A 24043-nucleotide genomic window follows, 5' to 3' on the forward strand; every position below is an offset into this window, starting at 1 on the left:
TGAAATATTTACAATTAATCAATACTAGTTGATAAAAATGTATTTTTTTTAAAAACAATTTTTTTTCTTATAAAACATACGTCTTTAAGGTAACGTAGGGAGTGTACATAAATTAATTCTTGATACATATTGATATTATTATCACGTTGTTCATACATTTATTTCTTATACAACACAAGATATACTGAAATTCTTAACTTTTAAACTCGTACTCTTTCCATGAGGATCAAAAACACACAAACGGATAAGATAACTCAGTAGCTGAATCAAGCTTTTTGTGACAGCTCTTTGCTCATCAATGGTGTCGAACAGGAACAAGTAGAAGAGGCTGTTTCTTGACAACGGTAAGATTACCAGCTTCTTCAATATCAATGTCTTCTTCACTAACCATCCCTTCAGGCAACTTCCAATCAAAGAAGTAAAGCAAACTCAACAATCCTAACTCCACGGAAGCAAGCGCCATAGACATACCAGGACAACTCCTCCTACCAGAACCAAACGGCAATAGATCAAAGTGTTGTCCTCTGAAATCCACAGAACTGTTAGCAAACCGTTCAGGGATGAACTCTCCAGGGTCGGTCCATCTCCTGGGGTCACGTCCTATGGCCCATACGTTGAGTTGGATTTGTGTTTTGGGAGGTATATCGTAGCCGTTGATCTTGACGTGAGACATTGTTTCTCTGGGGAGTAATAATGGAGCTGCTGGGTGTAGCCTAAACGTTTCCTTGATTATGAGCTTTAGGTAACCAACTTTTTCAACGTCTTCTTCAGTGATCTTCTCCTTGTTGAGCCCTAGGGTGGTTCGTATCTCTTCTTGTGCCCTTCTCATCACTTTAGGGTTTCTAACGAGTTCGGTCATGGCCCATATCATGGTTATAGCTCCTGTATCTATCCCTGCAAGAAATATGTTCTGACAAAACACATAAAAACACATATAAGCATAAGGTTTGGAAATCAAGTCAGTGTTTGCATTTGTATGTGAACTTTTTTGTTTTTGGTAACTTGAAAGTCACGCAAAATCAAACACAAACAAATGATCGAAACATATATAGTTGTAGTATAGTGGTCTGGTCCGAGTAATTGGTTTTAAAATCCAGCTTACTACTACTCAACATTCACATAGAGATTGTACATAGATTCCTAGTTATACTCCTTCCCTTTCTAAAAGATAATTTTTTTCTAATTTTATTTTTTTTTGTTCCACAAAATAAATCTTTTAAACTAATTGATGTTAATAAGGTCCATACTTTAAAAAAAATTAACTGAAAATTTTGATTTAATTAAATATCAGTGGTTAGTTAGTTATTTAGAAAGTGTATAATAAAAATAGTTAGATTTAATTACAAACATTCATTATATTTATATTTATAATATGTGTGAAATGAGTTTTAGAAAATCATTTTTTTTGGAAACTAAGAGAGTATAATATAAACATGAAGCAAGATTTGAGATTCTTTACCATGAGGACTCCCTTGATATTACTAATGTTGAGCTTGAAATAATCTTTCTTCCCTTGTTTCTCCATCATATCCAACAAGAGTGCAACAATATCTGCCGTAGAGTCAATAGCTTTCTTCCCTGCTGCTTCAGGCTTCAAGTGGTCATCAATCACATGCTGGTAAAAGGCATCAAGCTCTTCAAACACTTTGTTTATCCTCTTGTGTCCACCAAACAACCAATCTAACAATCTCCCAAGTCCACCAGGGAAAACATCAGAGCAAGTGAAACTACCAAGAGCAACCAATGCATCACGTACAAGCTCTTCGATTCTATCTTGTTCAATCACAAACCCACTCTCGTTGAAGTTCTGTCCTAAAGCCACTCTACAAATGATGCTTGCGGTTAAAGAGAAAAAGGTTTTGTTTAGATCAACAGGAGATTGTTTTAAAGAAGATTCTGAAACCTTTTTAACCATGAATCCAACCTCTTCCTCTCTGATGTTCTTGAATGAATGAACCTTCTTGAGGCTGAATAGCTCGACGACAGCGAGCTTTCGCATCTCTCGCCAGTACTCCCCGTACTGCGCGAAGCTGATGTCTTTGAAACCGTACGAGAGTTTCCCCGTGGCGACAGTCTTTGGTCTGCTGCAGCATCCAAGGTCATTGGTTCTAAGGACTTCTTCGGCTGCTTCACTCGAGGAGATGACAACGGTTGGAACGAAGCCGAGATGAAGAAGTACCACGGGTCCGTATTTGATGGAGAGGTGGTGAAAGCAACGGTGAGGTAGTCCTGAGAGTTGGTGCAAGTTTCCGATGATGGGAAGCGTTGGAGGACTCGGAGGAAGATAAAATGTTTTGTTTTCTTTAATCTTTCTCACGAAAGAGATTAACGAGACAAACGTGAGAAGCAAGAAAACCCATGAGAAACAGAGAAAGATAGACATTTTTTTCTTTCTTGGAGAGATAAGCTTAAGCTTTGTTTTTGTATCAATTATTTATAGGTAAGAAGATACTAGAAAGTTGATGACGTTGACGTTCAAAAACAAGTGTTTTTTGTGGCTCACAACGTTTTGTAGATTTAAACAAATGTAACACCATCGTTGAGAGTATTCCACGTGCAAGAGTTTTAGCTGGTTTTGTTTGTCTTTTCGCAAGCTCGAGCAGAGAAAAAGGACAAACCGGAAGATTGTGGCTATAAAACTAGTTTGTTTATGTTCTTGGGTTATGTTTGAATGGTATCCATTTTTCTGCTCTTGCTTATTTTTCTTCTAGGACTTTGTTTCTTGGAGAGATGGGCTTAACCTTTGTCTTTGTATGAATTATTGCATGCAGATAAGTGGTAACGTTAACTTTCCAAATCAAGTTGGTTTTTGTGGTTGATAGTATACTTTTGTGGATTTAAATCAATGCAAATTCATCGTAAGTCGTAACATGTAGGACTGGCAATGTTCAGAGTTCAGACTCTTCCACCGTCCCACGTGCACGTTTTCTTATTGGTTTGTGTCGGTCCGAGCATGGAGATACAGAGGACCATACCGGAACGTTGTGACTATCAATTTTTTTGGTGTAAATTTAAATTTGGTTTTCTATTATATGATAATATTCCTTCCGTTTCATAAAGAATGTCATTTTGACATTTTTCATACTGATTAATAAAATGATTGAAATGTATTAATTTTTTTATTAATTAAACGTATTCAACCAATAGTATTATTTATAAAATCAATGCATTTACAATTAATTTTAAGCTGAAAGTTGCATTTGAATTCTAAAATGATTAAAGTAACACTTAATATGAAATAGAAGAAATACTATTCCCTCCGTTTTTTATATAAGTCGTTTTACAATTATGCACGTAGATTAAGAAAACCATTAATTTCTTATATTTTCTAAACAAAAACATCATTAATTATTTACTTAACCACAATTCAACCAATAGAAAAATAAAAGATATATTACCATTGGTCATACAACATTAATTACTAATAAATTTTACATAGAAAACCGAAAACGACCTATAATTTGGAACAAAAAAAATTTTCTACAACGACTTATATTAAAAAACGGAGGGAGTATTTAGGACTTTTAAGTTTTAACTATTTTACGTGATTTAAATTATTTGTGTAACTAGATTTATATTTTGACGATTTTATGCTACCATTAAGGTTGACCAAGAGTTTGTGTTGTGTATAATGCTACGTTTGAAAATCAGTTGGTCATTATAATATGTGGGCCTAAATGAAGGCCTATGTTTCTGCTGGCCTAATAAGTATTTTTCTTCGTTTTGGACCTTTTATACCCAACAGCTCTGGTAACATCTGTCACTTTAATAGCAAAAACCAAAACGAGCTACGTGTTGGTTGTCACCATGAGACACAACAAATATCGCATTCGCACGTCAGGCAGAGATGAAGATGATGAATTGGAGAGGAAATGATATAATACTTTGTTTCTCTGTGAAATGCTTAACCTTTTCTGTCTGTAACTCGAAGTTTCACAAATAAGGATGCGCACATCAATATCTTGGCAAAAAGAAAAGTCATATTGCTTGAGACGCAAGAAACCTTATAACCTTGTTCACAGACATGAATCAGAAAGTTGTAATAGCAAAAGAAATTAATTCATGCAACTTATTTTGACTCTGGAGCTGACGGGTCTGAAGATGTAAGGCTGGCCGGCATAAGCGAACTCAGCTGTGGCTCCAGCTGGCATAACTTCTCCATTAATCAGAAGACACGTCCTTCCTTGTGGGCGAAGTAGCCATGGCTTGACAGGATTCACAGGAGCAAACCCTCCGCATGAGAGAGTCACCTGCTTCTGAGGACAGTTACACGTGTTGACCACCGTCACTTTCCACTCCGGTTGTCCGGCAACTTGTCTCCCCGTCCTCACCGCGCCGATCTGGAGGTCACTGAAAGCGCAGCGGCATTGTCCTGTGTGGGTTATTTGTCCTTTTTTATCATTTTTGTAACTCTATGTATATGAAAAAGAATAGAGACATGGATATACTTGTAACATATATATAAGAGAGAAAGACATCCTAAACATATGAAACAATATCTTAAATATTTGAAATCTCATTTCAGATCATATATTTCATATAATATAATCCAAAGAACAGAAGCATCAAACGAAAAAAAAAAAACGGATTAAGCATCCCATGATGATGACTGGATATTAAGTTTAGATATATGCCCTAAACGCATGAAATTTCTGAGATATATGCAAAAAGCCTTTAGAGATTCGATTACATTACCTTGAGTAACCATAGACAGAAGTAGAAACATAAGAAAATACTTAAGAGCAAATGCCATTGTTATTGTGATTTTTGTTTTTAAGAGATGGAGAGTGTCAGAGTGAAAAAAGAATCTGTCAAGTTTATATAGCCATTGCATATGTTAACGTGAAGTCTCTTGCTTCCGTAATTAATGACCAACTAGACCTTGACCCGCGCGACCGCGCGAGTATTTAATTTGTGTTTGTATTTAATGATATATTTGTTAATGTAGTCACATTTTTAAATGTAAATGTTATATTTGTACTTAATTTTATATTTTAGCGTAAAACGTATCACCGATATTAGGTATTATATAAAAAATCTAAAATTTATATAATAATATCCATGTCTAAGATATATAGCTAACAATTTTTTTAATAAAAAGTATAAAAATAGACAACTATGAATTAGTATGCTATTTATAAATGAAACATTAGTTATAATATTTGTAAGAAAATAAAATGATCGTTAAAATTCTATGAAATTTTGAACATATACAAATTAAGATTGAAAATAAAATAAAAATATAAATTTGATGTAACGATAAGAAATTATAAATGAGTTTAAATTTGTGTACATTTAAACCACGACCTTGCAGATGTTTGATTTTATTTTTGTAAATAAATATTTATTTTATCTAAGTGATAATATGTATTTTAAAATTTTACATGTGTTAAATAATTATTTAATAAAATTTATAAGCATAATAATTTCATAGTTTATATTTTTAAATTTTATTATCTTGTAAACCGTCAATTGTATTACCACCATTTTTAGAATATGATCCTTGCATCTATTCAAATGTTTTATTTTGTTTTTTTTGTGGATCAAAATTTTATGAAAATGTCTAATAAATTATTTTATATACATGTTAAGTTTGTAAATAATTATAATGGTGCATGTAATATATTTATATAGGTAAGAAGAAGAATTTTTTCAAAAATAAGAAGAGTAACGTGAATTGTGGGAGAGAATGAGACAAAAATGTAATTTATCTTGTTACATAATATATTTTTATATTATTATTATTTATGAATGTTTATAATATTAATATTATATAGATAAGTTAAAAGATTTATATTTAATTGATTGTGAATTTAATTTAGGAAATGTTTTATTAATTTTTAAAAATACATGGAAAGCATAAAATTAGGAGTAATTATTACTTCATTAGTTCTGGAAAAGACAAAGATTACTTAAAAGTAGGTTCATTTAATTATTTCAATGGCACTAAGCTGTAAATATTGTGCAAGTTTAAGGGTTAGTTTCAATGTGTACTTCTCTTTTAATAGATTAGATACTAGACCTTGACCCGCGCGACCGCGCGAGTATTTAATTTGTGTTTGTATTTAATGATATATTTGTTAATGTAGTCACATTTTTAAATGTAAATGTTATATTTGTACTTAATTTTATATTTTAGCGTAAAACGTATCACCGATATTAGGTATTATATAAAAAATCTAAAATTTATATAATAATATCCATGTCTAAGATATATAGCTAACAATTTTTTTAATAAAAAGTATAAAAATAGACAACTATGAATTAGTATGCTATTTATAAATGAAACATTAGTTATAATATTTGTAAGAAAATAAAATGATCGTTAAAATTCTATGAAATTTTGAACATATACAAATTAAGATTGAAAATAAAATAAAAATATAAATTTGATGTAACGATAAGAAATTATAAATGAGTTTAAATTTGTGTACATTTAAACCACGACCTTGCAGATGTTTGATTTTATTTTTGTAAATAAATATTTATTTTATCTAAGTGATAATATGTATTTTAAAATTTTACATGTGTTAAATAATTATTTAATAAAATTTATAAGCATAATAATTTCATAGTTTATATTTTTAAATTTTATTATCTTGTAAACCGTCAATTGTATTACCACCATTTTTAGAATATGATCCTTGCATCTATTCAAATGTTTTATTTTGTTTTTTTTGTGGATCAAAATTTTATGAAAATGTCTAATAAATTATTTTATATACATGTTAAGTTTGTAAATAATTATAATGGTGCATGTAATATATTTATATAGGTAAGAAGAAGAATTTGTTCAAAAAATAAGAAGAGTAACGTGAATTGTGGGAGAGAATGAGACAAAAATGTAATTTATCTTGTTACATAAATATTTTGTGTATATTATTGATATTTATGAATGTTTATAATATTAATATTATATAGATAAGTTAAAAGATTTATATTTAATTGATTGTGAATTTAATTTAGGAAATGTTTTATTAATTTTTAAAAAAACATGGAAAGCATAAAATTAGGAGTAATTATTACTTCATTAGTTCTGGAAAAGACAAAGATTACTTAAAAGTAGGTTCATTTAATTATTTCAATGGCACTAAGCTGTAAATATTGTGCAAGTTTAAGGGTTAGTTTCAATGTGTACTTCTCTTTTAATAGATTAGACTAGACCTTGACCCGCGCGACCGCGCGAGTATTTAATTTGTGTTTGTATTTAATGATATATTTGTTAATGTAGTCACATTTTTAAATGTAAATGTTATATTTGTACTTAATTTTATATTTTAGCGTAAAACGTATCACCGATATTAGGTATTATATAAAAAATCTAAAATTTATATAATAATATCCATGTCTAAGATATATAGCTAACAATTTTTTTAATAAAAAGTATAAAAATAGACAACTATGAATTAGTATGCTATTTATAAATGAAACATTAGTTATAATATTTGTAAGAAAATAAAATGATCGTTAAAATTCTATGAAATTTTGAACATATACAAATTAAGATTGAAAATAAAATAAAAATATAAATTTGATGTAACGATAAGAAATTATAAATGAGTTTAAATTTGTGTACATTTAAACCACGACCTTGCAGATGTTTGATTTTATTTTTGTAAATAAATATTTATTTTATCTAAGTGATAATATGTATTTTAAAATTTTACATGTGTTAAATAATTATTTAATAAAATTTATAAGCATAATAATTTCATAGTTTATATTTTTAAATTTTATTATCTTGTAAACCGTCAATTGTATTACCACCATTTTTAGAATATGATCCTTGCATCTATTCAAATGTTTTATTTTGTTTTTTTTGTGGATCAAAATTTTATGAAAATGTCTAATAAATTATTTTATATACATGTTAAGTTTGTAAATAATTATAATGGTGCATGTAATATATTTATATAGGTAAGAAGAAGAATTTGTTCAAAAAATAAGAAGAGTAACGTGAATTGTGGGAGAGAATGAGACAAAAATGTAATTTATCTTGTTACATAAATATTTTGTGTATATTATTGATATTTATGAATGTTTATAATATTAATATTATATAGATAAGTTAAAAGATTTATATTTAATTGATTGTGAATTTAATTTAGGAAATGTTTTATTAATTTTTAAAAAAACATGGAAAGCATAAAATTAGGAGTAATTATTACTTCATTAGTTCTGGAAAAGACAAAGATGACTTAAAAGTAGGTTCATTTAATTATTTCAATGGCACTAAGCTGTAAATATTGTGCAAGTTTAAGGGTTTGTTTCAATGTGTACTTCTCTTTTAATAGATTAGATAGAGTTACAATTCTTGAATTCATTAGAATCTATAAACTTTTTTTTTGGAACGATATTATATTATATAAACACAATTAACAAATAAACGACAATCTTGTAACTAAATATACTCCATCGATTCTGTAATATATACAAGATACTCCGATCTCTTCGTTTCAAATTAATTATCGTTATAACATAAAATTTTGTTAAAAAATAAATACTGTTTTATGATTTCAATGCAATTTTCTACTAATTTCTCTATTTATCCCTAATTAAACAAAGATAAACAATAAATGTTATATAATTATAATGATTAAACAAGGGTAAATTTGAGCATTTAACTAGTTTCTTAATTTGTGTGCAAAACTCTAGAACGACAACTAATTTGAAACGGAAAGAGTATTTGAGAGAAAATTTGTTGTTTCCAAATATAAAATTAATATTTTAAAGATAATTTTAACTTTATTGAAAATTGATTGACTAATAATATTCTCTCCTTTCTTAAAGATGAATGTACTGGTGTTTTCACACATATTAAGAAAACACATTAATCATGCATCGTTTTTTAAATTATCAAATTCCAATGCTTTTTAACCAATAGTTTTTCAATAAATTCAATTAATTTTATTAAAATTTGTAATTTTTGTATAGAAAACATAAAAAAAAAACTATTTTTGTTAAACAAAATTTTTCTCTAAAATTTCTATCTTAATGAAACAGAGGGAGTATGTTACTGCATAAATATTGGTTAACTCGATTTAAAGTAATATTATTAAAAACAAAATTACAAAATAAATTTCCTAATTCTTATACTTTTAATCAAAAGATATTTTCTTACGAAACGAATGGAGTATTTATATACCCGTTGGCAATGTATATTATTACTTGTTGACTGCTTGTAAATGGCTCATGGCTGGTCAACACATCTTCAATTCCATTTATGACATTTAAGGTAGCGGAAGGTGTATATCTCTTTACTCATTACGTGGTTACTGTCTTTATTTGTACTGTCATTCATGGAGAAATTAAACTACGTATGTTGATCATTTCTTAGATAGTCAGATGATCATGAAAGCGTGGTCGAATAATGCAGTTGCAATGAGTACTGTTTTTTTAACGGCCTAGATGAAAGTGTGGCTTAGAGAAATAAAACGATAAACACTACAATTGTTTGGTCACCAAAATGTGAACAGTAATAGTGTAATACTACTAATAAAATGACATAAAACTCAATAATAAAACGAGTACATCTTTATTAGTCTATATATATGTGTGTGTAATAATGATCATCAGTTTTACATGTTCATCAACTAACAACACATGAACAAATACCAAATTAATGCGAGGGCAGAAAATTTAAGAGCAAGTGATTCCGCCCGACTCCATTTGGATATCAAACTTCTTGGTCCATACGTATTTGAAAACGAAATCAGTATGACCATATAGATTATTGGTTATCTTACACTCGTTACCGGATATCGATATCTGTGAATGGTCGATGGGCGTGAGCGATTTAAAACCGACACATGTCAACACTATGCGAGTGCCTGTGCAGGTGCAAGGGTTCGTCACTCTCACTTCCCATTCTGGTATATTCTTGATCATTTTTCCGGTTTTGGATTGCTTCAGATATATATCCTCAAAGGTTCCGGGTCCATAACACCCAAATCCTAAAATTTTCAAGGGCAAAATAATTATGAAAGAAAATTAGTTATAGAATACACGGTGTAAGCTTTAAACAAATTGGATCTGTTATATATAATAATGTCTGACGATTGTAACATTGTGTTCTATATAAATGTATTATATAACTATACCTTGGGAGACGAAAGCAAAGAGGAGAATGAGGCAAAGGAATTTGCATGCATTTGTTTTCATGGTTTGATGTTTGGATATTTATCAGAGAATATATATAACTTAGTAAATATGAGAATGTGGCTGATAAGTTGTGATGTTAGTGTTATTTATAGGGATGTATTGGGTTTATTTTATAGAATAAAATATCTTTTATGATTAAAAATTATAATTTACCATTTATGTAACAATATTTTTTGTTTTGACTTTGATTTGACTAAATTTAGTAAAATTAATTTACAATAATTAATTTTGATTATGCTATATTTACCTTTAATGAAAGATATGTATATATTTAAAACTATAATTTGGCAACAAATTATCTAGTGTAATTAAATATTTTTATATTTCCATTATTACATTTTAGTGTTATATTTTATTATATTGATTTAATTACAATCTATTAGTTATTAGCATATTTCAAAAATCTTATCATAAAATACAAAATTACATAAATATATATCTATGTCATAATTAGTTTTAAAAAATATCATGTTTATTAGTAAGTCATGTTTTTATTGAGAATGAATACAATGGAGATTCAATCAATTTTTTTTTAAAAAAAAAAATACTTGCTAAATAATATCTAGAAGAAATTTTGGTATAATTATAAGTAATGTTGACCAAAGAAAGAAGTGGGTAACAGTTTTTTTGTTCTGAAAGAATGTTAAATTATTTAAATAAAAAAATCTTTTCACAAAGGATGTGTTCTTTGATATAGCTAGCAAGTTGCAACCAACATGGTTTACAAAAGAGCAGGGTAACAGTTATTCAACTGCTATTATTATTTTTGTTCTTATGCCTAATTTGTTAAATTTTGAAGCAGATTATTTGACCGTAGAGTCTAATTAATTTATTAGAATTTAAGATATTGTGCATGAAAATAAGATAGAATTAGAAAGAAGAAACAAACTCATTCATCTCAAAATTTTAAATATGCTATTCCCTCTGTTTTATAAAAAAAATATTTTGACATTTTTATTATAAAATTTTAATGTTAGAATTTTAATGTAAACGTTTTATAATAATACCAGTTTTAACTTTAAATCAAATTTAAATATATTTAATATTACAATGAGTCAATGGCTATTGATTAAATCAAATACAATATATATATATATATATATATATATATATATATATATTTTTTACAGCAAACATTTACAGATTCATGTAGATTCTGTAAACCAAGGCGGCAATTCTGCATCAATGTGTATGACGAAAAACGACTGAATTCGAACACTGCGTACCAATCGATCCGTTTTTGTGTTTTCTGTCTTAGGTACATGAATGATGCTTGAGTTAGTGAAGTTTCTTCTCAGAAGCATAATGTCTTTTAGGTAGCTTTGAAATGCTGGCCATTCATTTGATTTTGAAACCATCTTTACAGCTTGGAAACAATCCGTGATACAATTATAAACAAACACATAATTAATTGCAGGCTTGGTTCGTGTGGAAACATTTTGTAACAATAGCTAGTGGTCCCTTTAAAGCACCCAATGAAACAACAGGAATATCAGACACTTTTCCACCAACTCTAAAATGTTCAGTCGTGTTAGCTCTGGTGACGTCGGTTACTTTAATAACATTTATGTATGCAACTCGAAAGGTTTCACAAAAAGATGCGCACATCAATATATTGGGAAAAAGAAAAGTCATTTTGCTTGAAACGCAAGAAACCTAATAACCTTGTTGAAAATGACCCTGGAGCTGACGGGTCTAATTAACGAAATAACTGACCGAAATTAAACTGAATTTTTTTGTAAATAACCGAGAAATCTAATATCTTTAGAATGAAAAAATAAAAATGGAAATATCTGAACCGAAATTAAACCGAAATCCGAACGTGTTAGATGAAAGTGTGGTCAAACACTGCAGCTGAAAGGAGTATTGTTTTTGAAGGACTTCGATGAAAGTACGGCTTAGAGAAATGTAACGACAAAACACTACAAATAAAACGAGTATCTTTATTAGCCTAAATCTTACTAATGATCCAGACAATATATATGTAATAATGATCATCAGCTTCACATGCTCATCAGCTCAAGTAACTAAACAAACTTGAACAAAGACCAAATTAAACCAAGGGCAGAAAATTTAAGACCAAGCTACTTCGCGCGACTTGATCTTGATATTGAATTCCTTGGTCCATACGTATTTGAAAACAAAGTCAGTTTCGCCGTATAGATTGTTGATGAGCGAACACTCGTTATCGGATACCGATATTTGTGAACGGTCTATGGGTGTGAGCGATTTGAAACCAACACATGACAACACTACGTCAGTTCCTGTGCAGGAACAAAGGTTCGTCAATATCACTTCCCACTCTGGTGTGTTCTTGATCATTTTTCGGTTTTTGATTGTTTCAGTGATATATCACTAATATCACTAAAGGATCTAGAACATCCAAATCCTAAATTTTCCAAGGGCAAAAAAATTATGAAAGAAAATTAGTTATAGAATACATATTACGTGCTGTTACGTTAAAACTTTAAACGAATTAGATCTGATATATATAATAATGTGTGAAGATTTTAACATTTTGTTCCATATAAATGTATATATAGATAACACTATACCTTGGGCGACGAAGGCAAAGAGGAGAATGAGGCAAAGGAATTTGCATGCGTTTGTTGCCATGGTTTGATCTTTGGATATTTATCAGAGTATATGAAACTTAGTGAATGTAAGAATGTGGCAGCTCAATTGTGATGTTAGTGTTATTTACAGGGAGATATTGGGTTTATTTAATACAATAAAAAGTTTTGGTAGAGTTATAGGTTATGTTAACCAAAGAAAGAAGTGGGTAACGGTTATAGCTCCTTACCTTATGTAGCCACTCAATGCCCCATCAGTTTGCTTCTCGATACTCACATTCACAAGAGCATCTTCACCAAACACACTTTTTGCATATAAATTTGCTGATAGGAACCCGCATTCTTTTTCTATTGCAGATCTGCAAACAGAGAGAAGAATCAATTAGTAACAAGAGTTTCGGTCTATATAATGGGAAGAAAATAAGAATCTGAACTTAGACACTTCATGTATGTGGATTTGATTATGTGGTCGAGGAACTCTCTTTCGTTCTGAATCGTGGTGTTCACAGCAACCTGACATGAAGACGACCACTGAAATTTTAATAACCAAATTCAAAGAAAGGTAAGAGTGTAACAGGTTTGGTGAGATGTATAAGAAGCAATCTACATGGGCTGTGCCGGAAAAAGATTTGAGAGATAGAGTTTGTCAACAGATTGTTCAGGCTGTTGTGCCGGTTTACAGGAAGCTATATGCAGAACTATGGGCCGTTGGTTGAGAAAGATGCGAGTTCGAGCAAGTATGTGAGATACACAGTGGTGGCTTTGGATGCTCAGCTCTCTTTACATACCTAAGCCTATGAGATATGGAAGTTTTAAAGGAACACCGCCTAGTGAGAAACTCAAGATTCAAGAATGATGTTGACCTGAGACGCACTACTTCCACTGTTGTCTGGTTGAATGCCATGTTTTGTTGTGATCATATTGTGTCTGCTCTTCTTCAGTGGAGAAGCAGATGTACTCTTTTATACGTTTATAAATACTGTCAATCAGGTATAGTTTTTTAGTCACTGATCAAAGTCCCTTTAGTTCATTTTATTCTATTCGATGTTATAACCAGAAGATCAGCATGTTTGTTTTCTTAGTTGTTTTGCTACGTTTTTGACTGTTATAATTTTTCTGATCAGCATCACCGAACCAATTTTAGAGCCAATAAACCAATTTCTTGATAATATTACATTCTAGATAATATCTAGGCCGCAAATCGGTGGTTTTTTCAAATCCGGTTTCTATGATTCAAATCAGTTTAAACCATTTTAAATCTATTTAAACCGATGTAAATTAGTCTAAATCTATTAAATTAAATAATAATGTTAATAATAGTTTACAAATTTGTCTAATTTATTTTGTATATCTAATTTGATAATTCATCAAATAATTTTATAATTAAAATTTTAAAATTTTAAAGGAATATAAGTATAAAATATATATAAAATAAGTCAAGAATTTGCTCCGTCTAAGGACCGAATAATCCGCTTAGTCGCCAACTCTCTATACCTCTACAAATCGCCATTACCGTCTAGTCTAGTGGTTTCTTGAACATTGTTCATACATTAATTCTTGATACATATTGGATCTTATTAAGTTGTCCATACACTTATTTCTCATACAACGCAAGAATATACAGAACGTCTTAGCTTTTGTGACAGCTCTTTGCTCGTCAATGGTGTCGAACAGGCACAAGTAGAAGAGGCTGTTTCTTGACAATGGTAAGATTACCAGCTTCTTCCATATCAATGTCTTCTTCACTAACCATCCCTTCAGGCAATGCCCAATCAAAGAAGTAAAGCAAACTCAACAGTCCTAATTCTACGGAAGCAACCGCCATTGGCATTCCAGGACAACTCCTCCTTCCAGAACCAAACGGCAACAGATCAAAGTGTTGTCCTCTGAAATCTACAGAACTGTTAGCAAACCGTTCAGGGATGAACTCTTCAGGATCGGTCCAACGCTTGGGGTCGCGTCCGATCGCCCATACGTTGAGATGGATTTGTGTTTTCCGAGGTATATCGTAGCCGTTGATCTTGACGTGAGACATTGTTTCTCTGGGGAGTAATAATGGAACTGATGGGTGTAACCTAAACGTTTCCTTGATTATGAGCTTCAAGTAACCAACTTTTTCAACGTCTTCTTCAGTGATCCTCTCCTTGTTGAGCCCTAGGGTGGTTGGGATCTCTTCTTGTGCCTTTCTCATCACTCTAGGGTTTCTAACGAGTTCTGTCATGGCCCATATCATGGTTGTAGCTCCTGTATCTACCCCTGCAAGAAATATGTCCTGACAAATACACAAATTCATAAACACGTACAAGCATAAGGTTTGGAAATCAAGTCAGTGTTTGCATTTGTATGTGATCTTTTTGTTTTTGGTAACGTAAAGGTCACGTAAAATCAAACGCAACTGAATGATCAAGACCTAATAGTTGTAGTATATTGTCTGGTCATAGTAGTTGGTTTTAAAATCCATCCTACTACAACCCAAAATTTACATGGATCTAAGTTATACGCACTTGCATAGAAGTTTTTGAAGAAAAAAAAATTATTTCACAGTAATTTTTTATATGTTTAATAACAATTTTATAAGAAACTGTAAACTTTAAGAAACTAATTGAATTTGTTGACCTATTATTGGTTTAAAAATATTGGAAACTAAACTGATAGAAGCAAAACCTGATGTTTTGTGATAAAGATTTAATGTGTTTTGTTAATATGTGTGAAAATATATTATATCTATTTTAAAGAACTAGTATAGTATAACATGAAGCAAGATTTGAGATTCTTTACCATGAGGACTCCTTTGATATTACTAATGTTGAGCTGGAAATAATCTTTCTTCCCTTGTTTCTCCATCATATCCAACAAGAGTGCAACAATATCTGCCTGAGAATCCACAACTTTCTTTCCTGCTGCTTCAGGCTTCAAGTGGTCATCAATCACATGCTGGTAAAAGGCATCAAGCTCTTCAACCATTTTGTTTATACTCTTGTGTCCTCCAGACAACCAATCCAAGAATCTCCCAAGTCCACTTGGGAACAAATCAGAGCAAGTGATAGTACCAAGGGCTACCAATGCATCACGTACAAGCTCTTCAATTCTATCTTGTTCAATCACAAACCCACTCTCGTTGAAGTTCTGTCCTAAGGCTACTCTACAAATGATGCTTGCGGTTAAGGAGAAAAATGTTTTGCTTAGATCAACAGGAGTGTGTTCCAAAGATAATTGTGAAACCTTTTTCACCATGAATCCAATCTCTTCCTCTCTGATGTTCTTGAATGAATGAACCTTCTTAAGGCTGAATAGCTCGATAACAGCGAGCTTTCGTATCTCTCGCCAGTACTCACCGTACTGCGCGAAGCTGATGTCTTTGTGGTCTGTTGCAGCATCCAAGGTCATGGATCCTTAGAACTTCTTCAGCTGCTTCACTCGAGGAGATGACAACCGTTGGAACAGAGCCGAGATGAAGAAGTACCACGGGTCCGTATTTGATGGAGAGGTGATGAAAGCATCGGTGAGGTAGTCCTGCGAGTTGGTGCAAGTTTCCGATGATGGGAAAACTTGGAGGACTTGGAGGAAGATTCAATGTTTTAGTTTCCTTAATCTTTTTCACGAAACAGATCAAAGAGACAAACGTAAGAAGCAAGAAAACACATGAGAAACAGAGAAAGATGGACATTTTCTTTTCTTGCTCTACCGACTCAGCTCTTGGAGAGATGAGCTTGAGGTTTTTTTTTTGCTAACTTAATGAGCTTAAGGTTACTCTTCGTATCAATTATTATAGGTAAGATATTAGGAAGTGGTTTTGTGGTACACTTATTTTTGTGGATTTAAACCAGTATAATTCCATCGTTGAAAGCAACATTATCAACCTATGACAACTACGCAGAGGCGTGCCTATAGTGTATTGAAAAAGGCATTCGCATCAGGTCCCCGATTAATATGACTATTTTTATGGCCCCAAAATTTAAAATAATTTATAGTCTAGTGGTTTAGACTTATTTAAGAAAAAAACATTTCTACGAAAATTAATTAACTTATTTTCTGAATTCATGTATTTTTTTCTATATAACATATTTATGTTATAAACTTATTTTTTTACAGTATTAGACTTGTGTATTTAGTGAAAATAATATATCATATTAAAAAATTGTTTTTATTACGGTTGTAAATAAGTTTATTTTTAGAACTTGCCTTAGGTCCCTCTTCGCACGGCACTGCAACTACGATACAGATAACGATGGAAATTAGTAAGCTGCATGAGAAGATAATGAAAAATATAGTTTTATGGTTCAAAATTGACGATGTTAAAACTTTCCAAATCAAGTGGGGTTTGTAGATTTAAATCATATGTAAATTCATCGTAGCATGCAGTACTGTCAACATTAAGATACTTCCACCGTACCCCACGTGCAAGTTTTGTTATTGGTTTGTGTTGTAGCGGCATGAGTATGGAGTTAAGGACAACACTGGCTATACATAAGGTCCGAGAGCCAACAATCTGTTGTCACCACGTCAGTTTTAACTTGTCAAAAACGCCAAAGTCGCCGTCAGTGTCCTTCCCTCGGGTTATGTATAGGCTCAGATACTGTCAGCCATACGTATTCGAATGCATAGCCGATTGATGACAATTGAGCCTGGCTGGTGGAGAAATAATTGTCAAAGAAGAGGTACGCAAACGACGTTAAACAGCTGCGCCTAGGACCAAAACCATTAACTTCGAGACTCTACGATCGATAAAATTATTTCATTAAAATAATGGTTTAATCTCCCCCATCAAAAGACATTATAGAACGAAAAACATTACAGATAAAACAAAATCGCATGAAAAAACTCGGTGACAAAATAGTGTCTTTACATATGCTTTAAACGCCTCCCTCCGCAGTAAACAGATTCAACCAACAAAAGATTGCTCAAGAGAGATACCAACGTGGTCTAAACCTGTTACCTTGTGTGCTAAATTGTAACAATTAATCGGTATTGTGTACCGGGAATTACACCCGGTTAAGGAGTGTGAGGATTCCACGTATAACATATATATGTATGGACTGGATCGGGAAAAGGTTTTGGGAAGAAGATATGAATATTATTCAGCTAACCTCAGCTACTACCCTTTTGTTTGAGGGTGATTTTGTCCCCAAGACTTAGAGCAATCCCTTGCGTCTTGCTCCTTATCCTTATGTAGCCACTCAATGCTCCATCAGTTTGCTTCTCGATACTCACATTCACAAGAGCATCCTCACCAAACACACTTTTTGCATATAAGTTTGCCGATAGGAACCCGCATTCTCCTTCTATTGCAGATCTGCAAACAGAGAGAAACATCAATTAGTAACAAGAGTTTCGGTCTATAAATGGAAAGAAAATAAGAATCGGAACTTACGGGGGAGTGAGACACTTCATGTTTGTGGATTTGATTATGTGGTCGAGGAACTCTCTTTCGTTTTGAATCGTGGTGTTCACAGCAACCTGACATGACGACCAAGACTGAATCGTTAATAACCAAACTCAAAGAAAGGTACAGTGTAACAGGTGAATTACCTTGTTTTCCCATTCGAACTCTGCCCACATGGTTCTAAAAGCAACCTCTGTGCAAACAGCAGGGGAGATATAGTCCATGATATCAATGTGTATGTCGTTGAGTACCACGACATTTCGCTCCATTACATTTGATGTCTCATAGACGATATTCCCGAATATGACTCCAGTCTCTGTGGACGAGACCTTGATGTTTGCTTTTATCTGCATGTTCGTTCCCGGTGCCAGACTATAGTTTTGAGGACGCTCAACGAGCTTGAGATCACCCATGGTTGCTAACTCCAAGCACAGATTCTGTAGGGTTTCCTTTGTACGGTTGATGACAGTAACTTGGACTGCGATGTCATAGTGATGGACGGTCACATATGCTTCAGCATAGACTGGATCACTGAACCCTGTGAGTTGAAGAATGCGGTTTAGTTTGTTCGCATCGTTCTCGTCCTTGGTGAATTCTCCAGTTGCACGCTTTAGATCATCTTGTACCTGGTCTTCCAGCTCAAGTTGACTCATTCCCTGAAAGAAACTTATTATCAGTACTTTGATCTACTGACAACCAATATATGTATATAAACAGCCATTATCAACTTCTGTTGTCCTTTCAAAATGAGAAAGCAAAAAATGGATATGAACAGTACAAGAAAATAAACACAACCTGAACAGGTTGCGTAGGAATTGTTCACAAGGGAGAAAACAATGAAGCCAGCTTAATTTAGAAAATAATATTGTTACCTTCCGGCTCTTCAGATGGAAGAAGTCAATGAGATCATCAGGTTGGGCATTAGTTGTTTGGGCCATTGCCTTAAGTTCAGCCATCTCTCTAAGCTGTTTTTCAGAAATCATCTTGACAAAACTCTGGCGGCAGGATTCCAGCCATATCTTTTTCATTTCATCATTCTTATGGCAAAGCAATTTTATGCACAAGACAATCCTCTCATATGAATCATTATCAATAGGGTGTGGAGAAGCAGGAGATTGACCGAGTTGCAACACAGAAACCATGATCAACAACGCCTGTGAGACTGTCTTGTTCACTTCAGTTTTAGATGACTGAACCTCTTCCAACCTAAGAACAAGTTTAGTCAGTGTGCAAGCAACAACTGCTCCTAGGAAAAAATCACCAGTTAGAAGCAGCGCTCTCAAATTTCCAGAAGCCAATGATCCCTGAACAACTGTTGGTGAGGAGAATGTGGTTTCAGAGGCTGCGCTTTGGGTAGCGTAAGTTCCATCAGCAAGAATCACAGGTTTTCTAGAGGACACCATGGCGGAAGAAGTTGGCTGAATTTTGTTCGATGCCTCAGTTGGCTCAGACTCCTCCGAAACAGAGTAAAACGGTAACTCCCCAAGGCATTGTGTAATGGTGGAAATGCCACTCTCAACTTCCGAAAGTGATAAACAATACTCCCCAATAATCCAAAGTGCACAAGGGCAGACCTTTCCTGCGCGGATCTGATAGAACGTGTCTAGCAACCTGGTTATAATTGAAACTCTTAACTTGGGATTCGTTTCTATTATCTCTCGGACAAATGAAATTACGTCAAGTGCTGAAGCCACATTGCTATCTCCCAAGAAATCCATTAGAAGATGGACCACTGTGCTTGCAACTTCGGGGAACTTAACTGCACAAGCATGAATTGCTTGAATAAGCATTTGCCTGTATTCTCCATTCTTCTCAAGCTCTCCACTCTGTGTCTTCACGACTTCTTTCTTCAACATTTGAACGACCTCATTGATATTGTGATGAGTAATCAAGTCAAGGGCAATGTCAAGTGTCTTCTTGCGGATATCAAGGTTCGGGCTTGAGAGTGCTCTGAGAACATCTATTATCAACTCAACCATGATATCTCTGTGCAATGACTTAAGCTCACTCAACCGATCGAGCAAAATAAGCTTCACATTGTTGTCACTCTGAGAAAGCAGAAGTTGACAGTAGGTGTTGGCAGCAGCTCTAATAGCAGTAGGGGCAGATGAGAGAGAAACAAGAGTCCCAGCACATTCATAGATAACTGCAGAAGAAGTGGCGCTTAACAGAGAAATAATAATCTTAATATATTTCCCCTTCTCTGTTGGTTTAGTCTTACAGACACTTCGAATCAACTCCAGCACCACCATCTGAAGCGATTCATTCCAGTCTGAAACCTTGTCAACGTTGCTCAGAAGATAATTCACAGCTCGTTCTTCAGCACAGGTAAAGAGCATTAGAAATGCATTTCTCTTGGCAGACGGATCTTGTTCTGTTGACAGAGCTTTCTCGATCATTTCAGGTGCATCAACGAAGAGTTGGTCGCCATTTGGAAGCTTATATATCGACATGATGGCCAGAATATCATTCCTACGAACAAACGGATGGCGGTGCTCCAGATTTTGCAACACTGATGGAGTCAAAGGCTCCACTATTTCAGTCTCCTTCAACCGGCAGAGAAACCTCAGTGTCACTCCACGAATGTACTCATTCGGATGCTGCAGATTATTACGAAGGTTCTGGCATATCAAAATCATCTCAGGCAGGACCTTCCCCCTAGAATCCGTCTTTTCAATCAGCTCCAGGTACAGCAGCAGAAGCTTTTGGATTGTGTGGTCCTCAGAAGGAAGCACATATCTTATAATCGTTATGAAAAGCTGCGGAATGGTTTCTCCATTCAGCAGAAGCTTAAGCGCCTTCTTCATGGCATCAACTTTCGCTTTCACATCATTTCCTTCGAGAGCTTCTTTAATCTCTTTGGCAACTGCTGGAGTCCCTTTGTCATAGTATACAAGCAATGTACTAGATTTTTCCATCTTTTTTCACTTCTGCAACAAAAAGCGAAAGAGAAACCAAAATGAAGAAAACTTGTGAGCAAACATCACAATTACACAAGAAAAATCGAAAGATGCAAAACATATACAAAATGTAAATCCTCAGATCCATCAATAAACATCACTTTTACCAACTGCGATCAAAACATTATGATCAATCATTTTGTAATCGATAACAAAGCTTCGGATCAACTAAAATCAAAAAACAAAATGCAGCAATCGAATCTAGTCTCACTCTCTCAGCTGCATAAACATGAAAAATCGGGAATGTAACGGACTCGGATCGAGATCAAACAAAAGGACGCCCAAGCAATGTAGATTTACACAAAAGAAAAGGCAAAACGAGGATCGATCTCTACAAAATCTGGATCATGTAACGAATGTTTAGCAGAGAGACGAACCTCAGAGGTTAGAGATCCAGAGAGAGAGAGAGAGGAGGTGATCGAAGGAGGTGCAACGCTAGAGAGATTTCGGATCTCAGAACACTCGCAAAAAACACAAAGTGTCAAGTGAGATAAAATGTATGTATTTATTGGTGAGATTCTTCGTAACGGAAAGAGCGAGTCAACCTCAACGGCCCATTAATTAAAAGCCCAGTCCGATACTAGCGCCATAGCGGTCCCTATATTTCTAATTATTTTCAAAATAAGCCCAAACTTATAAAATGATCGTAATTAGGCTAATATCAAACCGGATTTTACTGGACCCGGTTTACTAAAATCGTTAACTAAACCAGGTTATACCAAGCATACATAGATTCGGGGAAGACGAAGAATAGGGTTTTGCGATCTTCGGGAGGAGAGACGAAAATGGCGTTCAGAGGGAAAGAGATGATGAAGAAGCTGGTGAAGAAGGTCGGAGCGGAGACTCTGACCCCTGAGCTGAAAGAGAAGCTCAAGGCTTGCGTTCCCGATTCCAAAGTCGTGATGGGAAGAGCCAAACGCGGTCTCTACGCCGGCCGCCATATCCAGTACGGTAACCGCGTCAGTGAAGACGGTGGCAACAAGTCAGTCTCTTTCTTGATCTCTTTATTTGTATTTGTGTATTCGTGTTGAAGGTTGCGTTTGCTTTACATCTTGCTATGTTGTTGAACTTTGCTTTAGAGCTTGTGATGCTTTTGCTCTACATGATGCATCTGTGGAAGCTACTTGTTGATTTTTTTTAGGAATGCTTTCTTGATTTAAGCATTTAAGCAATGCAGCAGTGCATTTTCATTGTTTAGCTCTTGATGCGTTGTTTCTTTGTTGAACAATGCATACATGGTTTGGTGAAATTTATTTCCTTTGTTGATAGAAATGTAGGATCCAAGTATCTTTGTGTGATGAAAGTTACAATCTTTATCTGTGTTCGTTGTAAGTAGAATATGAATGTGCTATGTGAGGTTATATTTCTCTCTGTGCTTCTGAATGGTTTGGTAACTTTTTTTTTGTTAATCTCAAAGTTGTTAACTATATGGTTTGATTTGAACAATGCATACATGGTGTGATAAAATGTATCTTCTTATGTAGATAGAAATGTAGTGTGTGATGAAAGTTACAGTCTTTATGTGTTTCCTTTTGTAAGTAGAAATAGAATATGGATGTGAGTTCGTATAATTCCTCTCTATGATTCTGAATGGTATGTTAACTGTTTTGTTAATCTCAAAGTGGTTAACTTTGTGGTTTGATTTGAGAACAGGTCGAGAAGGTGTTGGAAACCTAATGTTCAGGAGAAGAGATTGTTCAGCTACATATTCGACCGTCACATTAAAGTCAAAGTCACCACTCACGCGCTCCGCTGCATCGACAAAGCGGGAGGGATAGACGAGTACTTGCTGAAAACGCCTTACCAGAAGATGGACACTGAGATGGGTCTGTTCTGGAAAACCAAAGTGGAGCAAAGATACGCGGAGCTAGGTCAGATGGAAGTGGCTTTCTTCACTCCTGAGGATGAAGCCAAGTTCGAGCAAGGGTTTAAAGATTTGAATATAGCTAAGAAAGAGGCTCGTAGGGAAGCTCGCAAGGAAGCTAGAAGAAAGATGTATGGCGGAGAGGAGAAGGGTGAGGAAGAAGCTTCTATTGAAGCTGGAGGGTCAGAGTCGCACCAAGATGATCATGGGTGGTTAGAAGCTAATGCTTAAGAGTGCTAGCTAGCTCTCCTTTTCTTTTTGCTGAGTTTCTTCAACATTTTGGATTTTGGAAGAGGGAGGTAAGTGATGTTGTAGGTCGTAGGTTCGATCCCTCCCCTGCGAATTATAACTCAGGTTTTGAGTTTGATCAGTGTCGAAAAAGACTTTGTAATAAACGGTTTACACCTCCTTGGTAGTGGATTTCTATTTCCATAATCATATGGTACATCAACTTTTTTTTCTATTTTCTTATGACATTTGTTACGTTATTAAAATTGAAGTACCATTTTGACTTCACCTTTACTTCTTCTTAGTATTTATCAACTTGTACCATTGATATTAACAAACTTTTTTAAAATAAATGGAAAATTAATTATAATTAATGAAATATCTTTTTAGAAAATGTTAGTTACCTTAAAATTTTAAAAACAATCTCGGTAGATATGCACAGTCAATGGCAACAACTAATTATAGAAAATTATATTAGCTAACGTTAAATCACAATGTATTTTTATTATGTGCATAAATAAATCAATGGTTATATTGTTTAATGATTTGATTCCAACGAATCTACAGTTTTTACTTTTTATTATAAACGCTGATTTTTTTTTTTGAAAAATAACTGTAAACCGTGATTTCATAACAATATAGGGAAAATCGCATAAAAAACCTTGAAAGTATCATTTACTAGCACTTTAAACCTTGAAGTTTTTTCGCTAGCACTTTTAACCTTCAAAGTGACATTTTTATCATAAAAAACCTCCAAACAAGAAAAATGACCGGTTGAACAGGTTAAAAAAAGTTTTTTTTTTAAAACAAAATTATTTAATTAATAAAATAAACCAAAAAATTAATAAAAATCAAAAAATTTAACAAAAAACTC

At 33.4% G+C, this 24043-nt stretch overlaps 4 protein-coding genes, 1 long non-coding RNA gene and 2 pseudogenes across 7 annotated transcripts; 2 read left to right on the top strand and 5 right to left on the bottom strand.

Annotated features, from left to right (window-relative positions):
* Positions 1-83: 83 nt before the first annotated feature.
* LOC103851793 (cytochrome P450 71B2) lies at positions 84-2383 on the bottom strand. Of its 2 annotated transcripts, XM_018653579.2 has the most exons (3): positions 2013-2093; positions 1460-1942; positions 84-910 (listed from the first exon to the last, which is right to left on the bottom strand). In XM_018653579.2, exons 1-3 carry the CDS (start codon positions 2091-2093, stop codon positions 296-298), a joined length of 1179 nt encoding a protein of 392 aa, XP_018509095.1. In that variant the 3' UTR covers positions 84-295. The 2 variants fall into 2 exon arrangements, with proteins under 2 accessions (XP_018509095.1, XP_009126913.1); XM_009128665.2 differs by having other exon boundaries at positions 1460-2383.
* LOC117128200 lies at positions 1861-16388 on the top strand. Its single transcript, XR_004451422.1, has 2 exons — positions 1861-2098; positions 16117-16388. It is a non-coding gene; the product is annotated as an uncharacterized LOC117128200 (long non-coding RNA).
* LOC103854892 lies at positions 2392-5644 on the bottom strand. The gene is made up of 2 exons (XM_009131862.2): positions 4696-5644; positions 2392-4372 (listed from the first exon to the last, which is right to left on the bottom strand). Exons 1-2 carry the CDS (start codon positions 4832-4834, stop codon positions 4056-4058), a joined length of 456 nt encoding a protein of 151 aa, XP_009130110.2. The 5' UTR covers positions 4835-5644; the 3' UTR covers positions 2392-4055.
* On the bottom strand, positions 9431-12782 carry LOC103851785 (annotated as a pseudogene).
* LOC103851780 lies at positions 14220-16822 on the bottom strand (annotated as a pseudogene).
* A 631-nt stretch (positions 16823-17453) lies between these two features.
* Positions 17454-21678, bottom strand: LOC103851803 (coatomer subunit beta-1). Of its 2 annotated transcripts, XM_018653439.2 has the most exons (5): positions 21455-21678; positions 18990-21047; positions 18264-18773; positions 18106-18191; positions 17823-18027 (listed from the first exon to the last, which is right to left on the bottom strand). In XM_018653439.2, exons 2-5 carry the CDS (start codon positions 21033-21035, stop codon positions 17823-17825), a joined length of 2847 nt encoding a protein of 948 aa, XP_018508955.2. In that variant the 5' UTR covers positions 21036-21047; positions 21455-21678. The 2 variants fall into 2 exon arrangements, with proteins under 2 accessions (XP_033135224.1, XP_018508955.2); XM_033279333.1 differs by lacking the exon at positions 21455-21678 and having other exon boundaries at positions 17454-18027; positions 18990-21035.
* A 122-nt stretch (positions 21679-21800) lies between these two features.
* LOC103851814 lies at positions 21801-23457 on the top strand. Its single transcript, XM_009128684.3, has 2 exons — positions 21801-22059; positions 22731-23457. The coding sequence occupies exons 1-2, from the start codon at positions 21863-21865 to the stop codon at positions 23170-23172; spliced, it is 639 nt and encodes a 212-aa protein (XP_009126932.1). The 5' UTR covers positions 21801-21862; the 3' UTR covers positions 23173-23457.
* Positions 23458-24043: the final 586 nt, after the last annotated feature.

This window comes from Brassica rapa, chromosome A01, assembly GCF_000309985.2.
Source record: "Brassica rapa cultivar Chiifu-401-42 chromosome A01, CAAS_Brap_v3.01, whole genome shotgun sequence".
NCBI lineage: Eukaryota > Viridiplantae > Streptophyta > Magnoliopsida > Brassicales > Brassicaceae > Brassica > Brassica rapa.